This window comes from Dermochelys coriacea, chromosome 17, assembly GCF_009764565.3.
Source record: "Dermochelys coriacea isolate rDerCor1 chromosome 17, rDerCor1.pri.v4, whole genome shotgun sequence".
In the NCBI taxonomy this organism is placed as follows: Eukaryota; Metazoa; Chordata; order Testudines; family Dermochelyidae; genus Dermochelys; species Dermochelys coriacea.
This window is the reverse complement of record NC_050084.1, coordinates 6,156,506-6,170,072: the sequence shown is the minus strand read 5'-3', so window position 1 is coordinate 6,170,072 and position 13,567 is coordinate 6,156,506. Positions and strand designations below refer to the sequence as shown.

The following is a 13,567-nucleotide window of genomic DNA, read 5'->3' as shown; positions in this document are numbered from 1 at the left end:
ACTTAGTCACACAGTTCATTCTCATTTTTAACCTGAATTGTGTATTGTTGCATTACAGTAGCCTGTAGAGGCCTGAGCTAAGAGTTAGGCTCCATTGTGATGGGTGTTGTACAAACACTTAGCAAGCCTGGCCCTGCCCCAAAGAGGGTACAGTCTAAATAACCAAGACAAAGGGTGGGATGGGGAACAGAGACAGAGAGAGGTGAACCAGCTTGCCCAAGGATCACACCAGGAGCTCAGTGTCTCCTGACTCCCAGTCCAGTGCCCCATCCACTAAATCTCAACTCCTCTCCAATTTTCTTAGGTTTTTCTCAGTGCTGTTTTACTCCTTGGCACTAGCCCCCATGGCGTCCCTAATGATAGCAAGAAGTAATGCAGGCAGCCTCCCACAGAGAGCGCTCTTCTTCAGTGACTGTATACTGGCTTGTAATGGAAAGGTTTTTCATTTCAGAGCAGCAGTAAAATACATGCAGATGAGTGGCCTAATTTTCAGAGGTGCTGAGCACTGTCACTTTGCACTGAGAAGAGCAGGATCGATCATTGCTTAGCACCCCTGAAAAGCCGTAAGGCTTTGATTCTCAGGAAAAAAAATCCCACTTTAAGGTACTAAGTAAATCACTGAGGAATGGCTAATATAAAGGCACTGTTACTAAAAAAGGCTGGAGTTATGTAACACCTCAGCCAGAATCTCATGCATTCTTCCCCCCTAACTATAAGCTGGCATTTTGCTGCTCAGCATTTGGGCTTTGGGAGTCTACAGTACTGAGGAAAAATAAATGTTGCTTCTTCTTTTTTTTAATGGTACTGAAAATGCAGCACTTGCCTGAAAATCAATTATGGTTTTAAAAAGAGAGAGAGAGAGGAAAGTAACCTTGTAAGGAGTTCAACAGCCCTAATGATGTTTGATTGGAGCCTACCCGTGTTCTATCTTATTGGTGATGGCTACACAGTGAGTGAAAGCTCTGATGTGAGACATTTAACCAAGCCAGCTGTGTGCAAGGGGAGATAAAAGCACAAAATCAGCCAAGATCAGCATAGCATTCATGTGGGATTCACCACTCATTTCTGATTAAAATGACTGTTTTTACTTCATGAACTCCTGGGACAGTTAGGATATGAAGGAATATGAAGACATTTATACATTGTACATTCCTTAACAAAACACTGGCAAGAAAACCATGATTAGGGCATTGTCACTGCAGATTTGTTTTTTGGTGTAACCTATGCCAATTATCTCCATTGCGAACTACTTCAAGTACTAAAGTACTAGATCAAGTACTAAATTTGCCACGTCTTACTAGATGAGGTGTCAATTCAAATGGATCTATGATCCCATCTATGCACATGTACCGCATATTAATGCTAAGAGGAACGGTGCACTGTTAAAAAGGTACTTGGGTGGGGTGTTTTTTGTTTTAGTGGTGAAGCTTGTTGCTGGGGCAGTGCATTTTACTTATATGTTTGTCCTTGTCTCTGAGTCTCAGTGCAATAAAGGGACTGTCGTAGTGTTTATAAATGAAGTAGAATCCCATTGAAAGACTGAACTCCGTGAATGGCAGAGATACAGTAAAATTTGGCAGTGACAACATTTAGAATCATTCACCCAAATCCTGCAGTCCTTTACTCGCTTCCTAGCCAGTCCTTGTTCAAGAAAAACTCCCATTGAAGTCAATAGGAAAAACTCTTTGTCTGTCAATCTGTGTGCTCCATGTGTTTATCCTGTACCCATCACCATAGTAGCACAAGTGCCTTTCAACATTATACCAATCCGGTCAATGGCCTACAGATAGACTGTGGGGTTTTTTCCAATCCCCCCCTTTCCCATAGCAGAATTATTAGGGGCTTCACATCATAGGTCTTACCCCTTTTTATCCATCCATCTTGAGTAAAGGTTGAGTAGAAACAGAGAGCGGAGCGTGGGCTTTGGCTCTCACTTTGCAACTCACCAGAATATTTGTTATAATCTGTCACTGAGTGGCTGGGAGAGGATGCTTGTGCTGTACGTGTGGTCCTGCCTAATATCACCGCTGCGTGCCATCGCTGAGTGCTGGAGAGTGTGATACTGCCCAGTCGCATTGCCTGCACGCTGCCACTGAGTCAATGTTTGGATTCAAGTGGCTCACACGGAGTCAGACTTAGAAATGATGTTCTGCCCACATAAAAATATGAGTATTTTGAGAGTTAAGACCAGCATGGGAGGAATGATACGTGCATGATTGCAAGAGGGAAATAAATCCTGTCCAAATGGTAGTAACCTTAGGTCCCTGGGCCTGTTTACAGACTCTTCCAGCCCTCTGCAATCATCACCTTTTTGGTGATGTAAATTAAATAGACACTAACCATGATCATTTCTGCTTTCTTCTTTTGCTTTGAGACATTAGCCCTAGCAGATAAGCACCCAGGAAAGTTTGTTGTTTCTGTTTGCCTCAGAAACCACAAAGATGCTTCCCACTGTATGTACAGCATAAAGAAGTTGTGGAAAATCTTTTTTTAAATAGGCTGTTGAATTGCATTGGTTGAGTGCGGTTGTTGAAGGTCACAGTTAGTGAGTGTCACAACTGAACTCCTTTTCTAGTCCAGTCATATCACCAGCTCTGCCTGTTTAGTGAAATTATGCCATTGTTTGTCAATAGGAGTTCTATAATTCTTCTTAGTTCAATCTTGCAAATCTCTGATTTTGGATCTTAATATATTGCAAATCAATGTACTCATCCCCAAGGACTTGATTATACACCACATCTGAAACTGAAATACAAGATTTAGATGTTTAAAACTCCATTTTTATTCAGATTGAAATATAAGCCTAGCAAAGAGGTAGATGTGATGCCTCAAGAGTGTTTCGTCAAATCACCCAGTAAAAGGTGGATGACGAGTGAATGCAATGTTAGAACAGTGATACAATAAACAGATTTGTCAGTAAAATGGCCTTCTCATGGCAAACGTTGTTCTTTTATCTGAAACATTAACCAGGTCCTGTTTTCTCGTTCCATTTCAGAGCTTCAGCGAGAAGGAAGCATAGAGACTCTCAGTAACAGTTCTGGTTCCACCAGCGGAAGCATTCCACGCAATTATGATGGTTACAGATCACCTCTCCCGACAAACGAAAGCCAGCCTTTAAGTCTTTTCCCTACAGGATTCCCTTAAATTAGCCAAACATACGAGGAGGAATTCAGACAGGCTAGCCCAATGTCGCTCCATCTAAACAGTTTTGATGTGTATTTCACCCACCAGTTAGCTGCAGTGTTGGATGGTTCTTGTTACACTAATAAATATTGACGACTCTTGTGCTTAAAGTCTTCTTAAAATAGATTGGCAATTTATTGGGTTTGTTTTCCTGTGCAATATTGATAAGAAGAGACACTTTCTTCAATCCTTACAGCTTGTTGGCTTCTTTTTGGTGTGTCCAGGAAGAGACCGTTTAGAGGAGAAATACTTTTGAAACCATTTTTTGGCTGAGCCCATGATTTTACAACCATTACCTGCTTTTTCATGCTTAAAAAAAGGGCACCTGAATAACTTGAGTGGTGAATTAGCCATCCAGCCAGGAATTCTAGCTGTTTTCAAAATTGAGGAGCACTGAAGAATGAACTGATGGGAGTGAAAACTTGAGGACTGTCTACGAGACAGATGGTGAATGGGACTGATACGTTATTACTTCGTTTATGCATCTCTTTGCTCTCCTCCTTTGGTTCCCTGCTGATATTAATTGATGGCAGGAGTATTACAAATGAAGAAGTTTCTTTTTGTTCTTGGGAAGAATTATCTTTATTGCTCCAGTTTGATTCTAGTCATGTATTTTAGAAATGTACTTACTTGACTAACAGAAGTCATAAATATCTCATAGTTATAAAAATTGTTCACTGGTACTCTACTAGCTGTCCGAATGTGCATGTGTTGTTGAATAAAATCTAAAGTTTAAACCAACCTGCTTTAGTGTCAGTGTTCCTGTCATTTTAGTAGGATGTGTGTATGCTCCATGTATATTCCTATATCAAATAGTATGTGCTTATTTACCAACAATTGAGATCTTCCAGGACTTAATTAAACTCACCTAAGAGCACCAAACTAAATCTGTTGCATCCTTAACTGTCAGCCATTGATGCCAGACCAAACTTTTCAAAATGAATGGCTTAAATTAGGCACCTGGCATCAAAATAAATGGATGTCAGCACTTCCGAAAATCAGGCCAACTATTTAAATGCCTCAGTATGGGTTTGGGTGACTAACGTTCGGCTCCCAAGTAAGAACATTTTGGCCATAGTTTTTGCAAGTTCATTTTTTGTTGTTTTTTTTTTATAAAGTAGTTATTTTTAAAAAATAATCTCAGTGGACGCATGTTACAACCTGATAATATGTTATTCATGGAGATAACATCCAACGCTGGCTACTTGTACCTCTTTCACACTTCAGTAAGATCCGAGACACACAGCCCAGGAACCTCTATAACGAGACCTTTGTGGAGAGTCCATTGAATTTGAAGAGGTCGCAGGGTGAACAATCCCGCCAATCTTCACAGACCGTAGTGACAAGAACCTTCCACGAGATCATTGCAAGGAGCCTCTGTTCTCTCCTCTACTGACTTCTGCTGGTTTCAATGTAAGAGCAATGACTTTTATACCAGTTGAGGATCTGGCCCATTGACTTCAATGGAGCTAAGCCAATTTACATTAGCTGCGAGGGCCTGACCCTCTGGTTTTGGACTATTGACTACACAGCCATTCATTAACATCTACTGCATTAAATAAAGTGTTAACTATAAAATGAAAGAAGCTGCAACCCATATAATATACAGATATTAGTAGGAAACAATTCTAGTGACTGCTCATCCCAGCAGCCACATAAACCTCAGTATTTCAGCTGATTTTTTTTTATTTATTTTTTTTTAAGAAGTAGAAACCCAGAAGGGACTAACAGCTTATGAAATTTCCTTCTAACTTCTTCTTTTTTAATATAACCCATTTTGAGTCATGGAAAATGAAAGGAAGCTATCTAAACCCACAAATCTTTTTGCAGTCTTATAGCTTAAAAACAACCACATTTACTGATGCAAAATTGACCGTCGTCTGACTTAGCCCCAGTCCCCAAATGCCAAAAATCAAATTCACACTCAGGCTCAAATCTTTTTTTTTTTCCCCCGACTCTGCCAAACCTCTGATTCGCAGAAGTTTTTTTTTCTATCTATCTTAGAAACCACTAAGCAATGGGAGTTTGCGGGAAAATTTCAGGTGTTTATTCAGTCTGTAATCAGTCCTTTTTCAGGCAAAAACTCTCTCTTGAAATCAATAGCCATTTGCCTGCGTCTTCGGGGAGGAAGTCCTTGCAGATCTGGCCCAATGGCTAGAGCTGTGCTAACAGGCTCTGCTGTAATGCTGCATTTCTTTTATGTCTGTGAAATAATGGATTGAACTAAGCGAATTAGGCTAGGCCTGGCATTGTGAACAAATGGAACCACAAGGTCAAGTCAGTCCACACCAGTTAGGATTTTTAACACAGTTCAAGGCAAGGTCAGTTTCAGACATTCAAACAAAATCCAGATTAACACATACAGAAGGGATTGTGTTGTCACCGTGATTCTTATTTCCTTTCAGTCTTTCCAAAGAACGGCCATAAGGGACAAGGTTCTTTTAAGGAAGGCAACTGCTATTCTTCATATTAGCGAAGCCTCACACAGCTTGGTTGCTAGCTCTGTCTGAACACACAAAGTAGGCAAATGTATAATTCAGACTGGTGTCACTGGAAAAGTGTTTGTTGTTGGCAGGCATTAAATCCTTTTTTATAAATGCTGCAATACAGCCATGTGGACATTCCCAGGCTGTAAGAAGCGCCTTTGAATCAGGATGTTTTGTTTAAAAGGGGGGGTGGTTACAGATTGGGGCAGTGTCAAAATATTGTCCGTTTCGTTTATTGAAGATTGCCGTGAACATCCCATTGGCACTAGCCCCTTCCCCAAGCTGGGAAGAAGGGCTAGATCGCCAAAATTACCAACATGCATTGTAGCTCAGGTGGCCTGTTTCCTCTAGTAATTTAGGATTAATTTGATCCATTCATAGATGACCTAGCAGAGTAGCTGTGAAGATCCAGCTCTCCAGGTACGTGCCATAGAAACCGGAGTATTTTGTAAGGGGAACTTCTTAGACCCTGTCTCAACAAGGTACTTCCACATATGCCTAATTTTAAGCACGTGAGTAGTTCCCATTGAGGTCACATGCTGAAGTACCTTGCTTAATGAGGGTTATAAAGAATATCCTCTTTGAACAAGGGGCCAAATATCTTAATGGAACAACACCTTTCCTCCCCTCTCTTCCCTCATTTACCCTTGGAGGGATATTCGTGTTCTAGCCAAGAAGGGAGCATATTGCTAGACATCCGCATTGCATCCTATCTGCTTGGCTCTTTCATTCTCATTTGCACTGGTGTAGCCGCATTGACTTTGAGCACATTGAGCCGGTGTAAATGAGAACAGAATTTGGCCCTTAAGGACAGTCCTTTCTGTGAAGCGGCCTACTGACAACCCTATATGGTTGTGTCTACACTACCATGACACACAGCTGCAGCTACACCACTGTAATGTAGATGTTTCCTTCATTGACAGAAGGGTGTTTTTTTTCCATTGATATAGTTAATCCACCTCTCTGAGAGGCAATAGCTAAGTGGATGGAAGAATTCTCGCATTGACCTAGCTGTAACTATACCAGGGCTTAGGTCAACCTCAGTGTGAAATTGCTCACAGCCCTTTGTGAGCCCTTAGCTAGGTCGATCAAATATTTAAATGTAGATCAGGCTCAAGAGTTTTCTGCATGGGGCTCTTAGACTGTAGGTGCTTAAGGACAGGGACTCTTATTGGCTGGCACATTTGATCCATTGGACAACTGAGCCTGTAAATTGAAATCCTGGCCCCGTCAATGTCAGTGGGAGCTTTGCCATTAACTTCAGTGGAGTCAGAATTTCACTTTTAGGGCCTGATCCAAAGTCCATTAAAGTAATGTGGAAAGACTCCTATTGACTTCAATGGGTTTTGGATTGGAGCCTTACAGCGCAAGTATAAATAATCTAAGGCATGTTTCAGAAGGCTGTATTGTCAGTCAGTGCAGCTTGTAGACTGTAACATGCAGAAATGCCGTGCCTCAATATAAAATGCTGTTTCTAAAGGAGTCCCAAAGACCTGCTGGACTTGCAGGTTTTTAAACTGCTTCCAGTAGTAGTAACTAGTGGCCCTCCTGCTGAGTTCAAAAGGAAAAATGTCTCATTTAAAGCAGGACTGGCTGTATATCATCTTTAGTATAAAGTGAAGTCCTTCTATTAAAGTTGGGGTTGGATTTCATGAATTAACATGAAATATTGCTTTCTTATTCTACCCTGGTTTCTGTAATAAACACGATCGTGTATTGCCCGTAAATCATATTGGGGGATCATTTCACTGCAGACATAGTGGAAAGAAAAAGATCCTCCAAATGTGGCAGTTCGAAGTTCAAATTCACATTGTTTCAGAGTCAATGAGAGACTGAGACCAGGGCATGAAGAGCAGAGCCAGTGCTGCAAACTGTAGGATTTCAAAACACAGCCAATAGTTGCAGAAAATGGTTTCTTAGAATAGACAATAGTTTGGGCTAGATTCGCTGATTTGCTTTGGCTGGTTTACTCTGCTCTGGCACAGCGAAGCAGACATAAACCCAGCTTAATTGGGTGGTTAAACCAAGTGTACGGCTGCTTGCGTTGCTGGAATGGCACAATGCTGCCAAAGAGAACCAGTAACTCTGGTCCTTAATACTCAGCTCTGAGAAATGATGATCTCCAAATACCTGGGTCCAAGCACAATCAGTGAAGCTGAACTAAACACAAAGATCGCTGGTATTGGAGCTTCAAGCAGCTCAGCCAACAAAATGAACTGACCACGTACAAAAGATCTCAAAAAGGTGTACACCACAAGTTGTGACTAGCCCACCAAAAGTCATCCTGAAGATGGATCTTTGCTTTTAGGGGGGAAAAGATGTGAAATAAATGAATACAAACCCCATGCCCATCAGCACCCTGATAAATGTGTGTGTTGATAACCATTTCATTAGGTTGTCACTGGTGTTTTTCGGAGTAGCAAAGCTATGTATATGACTGTTTTCCTGGATTTCTTATATCTCTGCTTTGGAAAGTAGAGAGACTGTGGCTTGTTATCATGCAGGGCTTGCACTATTTCCTGTTGGCTTTCCCTTGTGCTCCTGAACTATTGTAAAAGTGGTCAGTATCTTCCTCTAGGTTGTAAGCACGTCACCTTAATATTTCACAGCTGCTAAGGGTAACTTTAAACTGAACCATCTGAACACTTGCAATTAGCAAGTGAAATGGGGTTTTGAGACTACAGCTGTTTTGAGTGTTACAACAACAACAACAACAACAGAAGTTGCTTTTAACTTTGTCCAAAATCGGAATAAAGTTCTGGAGCTGAAATTCTTTTTTCTTTGTGAGGCCACTAAAATTGTGTGAAATATGAAACAAAACAAAAAACAAACAAAAATACCCAAACAAAATCCACAGTTTGTTTATTTACACAAATGAAAGAAAAAAAGAAAAAAAAGACTTTGGGTTAAGTCTGTGTGTATCTAGCTGCAGATTCTCACCTTCATTAACCATGCACTAAAATTATGCTTTCTGACCAATGTTGCTTTCAATCTACATCACTGTCACCAAGCATAATTAAAAGCCTAGGAAATGAATTAATCCCTGTTTTCAGTTGTACTTGTCACCTGCCCCTTCCTCAGAGTGTTTTTGATCCCATGATTAATAATACTGAGGGGCAGAGACTGTTGGATTGCATTTTTCATGCCACTGTTACACCCGTTACGGGCTGGTACTGTGTTAGGCTGGTTTTTCTCTTGCCGCAGTACCAGACTACAGAAGTGTTGTTAAATCCTGTCCATAATGCATAAGAATAAGGAATTAGGAAATCAAGGTGCTACATTCCAATGGCACTGCCAGTTCTCTAGGGAAAGAGGGTAGAAGAAATGCTTGCATCACATTGCCAGAAAAAAGCTATTCACCAAGCAAAGTTGCACATGTCTAATGAATCTGATTGCTGGGGCAAATGAGACAGATGGATATCAAGTTTGGTTTGACACCTCCCAAGGCTGAGGGCTGGTTTAGTATGTGTACATTATCACCTTTTGAATAATCTATACAGTGTGCTTGCTAAACCTGAATCTTGCAGATTTACTTGTCAATCAGGTCATTGATCTGGAAAGTCTCCAAGCTGCTGCCAAGTTAAAATGAAGTAAAATGTGTACTGTCTGTCTGACCTGTGTTTGGGGGACGGATTTTATGCAAAGCTGTTTGTAAATTCATCCTAACCCTTTTAGAAAACTGCACATGGTCAATACATTCAATGTTACTCCTTAAACATGAATTGAATAAAGGTGAAAGCTATGGCCAGAAGTCCATCAATGACTCATCACTTCTTTGAATCAAGTAGCCCAGCCTGTACTTTTCCAAACCTAAGGCTAAGAGATAAACTTATGTATTTAACTGATGCTAATTCTGTCTCTTCCTGCCCACCAGGTTGGTCTTGTGGAGATGTTTAAGGTGAGCAGATTACAATAATATCAGAAAATAACATTACCCCAACAAACGCTAAGTGTACATGTTAAAAATGGGTCCAAACTGCAAACCCCTGAGCTGGATTGTGGCAATGTCAGAGTGTGGGAGTGTTTTGGTTCGGGCACTCTACAAATATATGGATCAGCCTCAGAATTCTGCTAGAGATGGAGGTTCAGATTGGGGAGGTTCAGATCTGGGATATTAACTCATGTCCATCTCTCATGGAAAGTGATGGCTCTATTAACTTCACACATTTACAGCACTTATCATCTTAAAATCTCCCGTTATTTTACAACTATCCACGCATAAAGCTTGAGCCATACCCTGATGAGGTAGATGAATATTATTCCCATTTTACAGATGAGTAAACTGAGGCACAGTAATGTTGTGACTTGCCCAAAGTCACACTGGAAGTCAGCAGCAGGATCAGAGTTAGAATCCAGGAGTCCTCACTCCCAGGCCTATACTATAAGAACTAGACCATTCAATCACTAGTTACTGAGAGTGGTACAGGCATTGGAGGATTGTTTTGTGGTGTTGTCTGTCTTGATAGCATATTGCCATGGTCATTTGGGACCTGAGCTTACATATCGGTCTCTGTTCATCATTGATCAGTTACTTTCACTGACATTTAATGCATCATTAAAAATCCCAGGTTATTTTTCTTAGAGTATTAGAGGCATCAAACTGCATAAATCATAATGACTGTGTTTGTGACAAAACCAACCAACCAAAAATCTCCTAGATTTAATGTTACGTTAATTCCTGGCTGTGCCTCTCTGTAGGTTACTGGACAGATAATTTTCACTTGGATGATGTTCCCTGTAGAAAAAATAGGGCCAGTAGATAACCCTGATAAATTGAAATTTGTGGTTTGTTCTGCTCTCTCTGTGAGAAACAGGGAGAGATTTAAACAAGGACCAGCAGAAAGTGGAAATGAATTGTTTTATTTTCTTTTTGTTATAAAACATATTGTCAGACACGGTAGAGTTTCTAAGCAGCAAATTATTTATTACTGTTTCTTATTTAGTTAATATTTATCTTTCTGGATCCAAAACTCATTGAAATCAATGGGAGTCCTATTGACTTAAACGGGCTTTGGATCCAGGCTTAGAAGCGGATCTATCTGGATTCAGTCTTACACTCTACAGCTCAAGAGACTCAAGGCCTCCGGCCACAGAACAAGTGCAACACAGCAAGAACTGATACAAGTCTCTTGGTCTCTGTTTCCTTAACAATGTATCTCAGCCCTGTCCTGGAGAGACCACCTCTAGGCAGTTTAGTCTCTGAGGCACATTTAATCCCTAGCTTCTCTGCTGAGAATGCGAACAAAGGTGCCAGCTAATACCATTTGTAACAGTTGATTTTATAATGTGAACACATGTCCACCAAGAAGTGCACTGAAGCCCCCTACCTGGGTTGGGCTGGGGTCAATTTTTCCAGGGCATTTGCTAATTAATAACCATGTAACACATGAGGATAACAGGCCAGGCTAAACTAAGTCAAATCCATAAAACCTCTCTGCAGATTGGAGCGAGAGAGAGAAAGGAGGGATGTGGACAACACAGGAAGAACTTCTGCTCTAATCAGCCAAGAGCTAAGGCAAGCAAGTGTAGGACCAGATCCTCCAAATCAATGGAGCATGGTCCACCAGCTGAGGATTGGCCCAGTGTATTTAATCATCAGTGGACTTTCCAGCACAAGCAACACAGATGATTGCTTAGATGCCCATGCTGACTTGTAACTCATTTGTCAGACCAGTCTCCTCATCCTCCTGGAAGAGAGGGTGTTAGTTATTGCAGTGGGATGAAAGGCGGTAACTCTCCTGGCAATGGGGCTGGATAGAAAGGAAACTCATGACCTGAATTCCTCTCTTCCATCCCACTTTTGGCAGCTGAAGGCCTCACCTTTGCTGGAAGCCATGTGAAGGATGAGGTCTGCCCTGCAATGTGCTATGGCAAACCTTGGGCCCAGGGTGCAGAGCGTCTCTGGATGTGTGAATGCTCAGCACTTCGTAGGAAGCGCTCGGTACCTTGCAGAATCCAGCTCTTGATGTGAAAAAAAGGCTTCCATAGTCAGACAATATAACAGATACAAGTCCTAAGGCCACCTATAATCTTGAGATAGAGCCACATGTCATCAGGGTATGGCAAGGCACCGGGGAACAAATCCAATCTCTGCCTAAGCGGCTAAAACACCCATTGAAGTTAATGGGAATTGTGCCTCTTTGACCAGGTCCGTATTTGGCCCATCAGGAAGACAGTTGTTCATACTGAAAAAGACCATGCTGTCTTGTAATGGATCAGCTGTTTAACAGACAGCCAACATAAAGCTTTCATCACAGGGGATACATACTGTGAAAATTTTGTCTGAGTGATAAACCTTGCTCCATGGAGAGCCTTCTGGAGTCTGGGTTATCTGAGTCCCGCAAGCACAGAATAACTTAGAAGTGACAACCCATGCCCTTGTAATCAGTGAAGTAACAGCAATTACAGCCAAGCAATGGGCCTCAAATAGTAAAGGGTGGAGTTATATTAACCATGGAAAGAAAGCTTGGGAAATGGATAAGGCCACTGAATAATGTCCGCAAATAACCATTTGTTCTCATCAAAGGAAACAAGCGTAACTATCTCCACTGCATTTATCTTCCAATGGTTCGACCCACCGGTCAGCCTGGATACCTCGGCTGACATTGCTACTAACAGAGCCATGCGAATGACCAGGGGTTTTGGGCATCAGTGGTCAAACCAAAAAATAATATATTTTTTAATTGTTTCAGGTCAAGCTGAAATAAAAAATTTGAAAAAGTTGAAAAAATGTAGTTTTGGGTTGAACAAAACATTTTGCTTCTATTTTGAAGGTCTTATAATGTTTTTAATCAGTTTTTAAATCAAATTGAAAACATTCCAAAATAATACATCTTTCTGAAATGAAAAGTTGCAACATTTCATTTTGGAAATACCCAAATGAACCAGTACCAAATTTTTATTTTTATTTTTTTTCTCAACTGAAACACTGCCAAAATCAACCAAAGTTCACAAATGGATTCAGTGAACCCAACTCTGCAATTTTTATTTTTGTTTTTTTGGCAAAAAAGAGTATTTGCATGAAAAATGTTGCCTAGCTCCAGCAAAGTTTAGCACGAAAGATCAGGGAATCTGGCTATCAGGTGTGCATGATTATTACTGCCCATGGTATAAACGATGGGTATCAGAATGATGATGCAACATAATTTACTTTACTGGTACCTTGCGCTGCCTGTCCCTCTCCCTCATTTGTTTTTTCTCACCCGCCTGTTACACTTTCTCATAACCTAGATGGTTAGGGGCAGACTTCTTCCTATATGTCTGTACAGCACCTGACACAATGGGGTGCTCCTTGACTAGGGCCCCTGGCTGCCAGTACCATGTAATAATAACTAATAAAGGCCCACATAAATCAGCGAGGAGATTTTGAATTGTCTGAGGCACTGCATGATAACAAAGTTGGTTTTAATGTTCCTAAGTACAAATACTAAGACTAGCCGCAGGCCAGTTATATGGTTAAGAGTAATTTGAAATTAATTTCTAATTAATACAATTTAACAAAAAAAACTATCACATTAAAAGCCAATCTATAAACAGGAGAAGAATTTTTTTTTAATTACAGCTCGTAAAACATGAACTGGTAATGGCTCAAACCACAATATTTTTTTTCTTTGTATCTAAGTGCTTTCCTTCAGGTAGTTACTATTGCTGGAAATATAATGAAAACAATTTACCAACAGCACACCATCCCATTTATAGTAGCTGATTCAGTACTTGGTATGCATCTATAACCAATTTTAAAACAGACATAGAAGCTAGAGTGATGGGTGGGCTGAGCAAAAGTCTGAATGCCAGGAACTCCTGAGTTTGGATCCCGGCTCCTAGATCTCTGCCCTGGGACAAGTCACTTAATCTCTCTCCTCCATCTCCTCATGGGTAACATGTGAAAAATGAGTACT

The 13,567-nt window shown here is 40.8% G+C and overlaps 1 protein-coding gene across 6 annotated transcripts in view; it reads left to right on the top strand.

Annotated features, from left to right (window-relative positions):
* BCAS3 (BCAS3 microtubule associated cell migration factor) overlaps positions 1–3,924 on the top strand; it is a 492,153-nt gene extending 488,229 nt beyond the window's left edge. For 4 of the 6 annotated variants that reach the window (XM_038375370.2, XM_038375366.2, XM_038375371.2 and 1 more), the window contains one exon: positions 2,996–3,924. In XM_038375370.2, the coding sequence (XP_038231298.1) occupies positions 2,996–3,144 (149 nt within the window). In that variant the 3' untranslated portion in view covers positions 3,145–3,924. The remainder of the gene's footprint in view (positions 1–2,995) is intronic. The other 2 variants (XR_006276226.1, XM_038375374.2) reach the window with 2 other exon arrangements.
* The last annotated feature ends 9,643 nt before the right edge of the window (positions 3,925–13,567 follow it).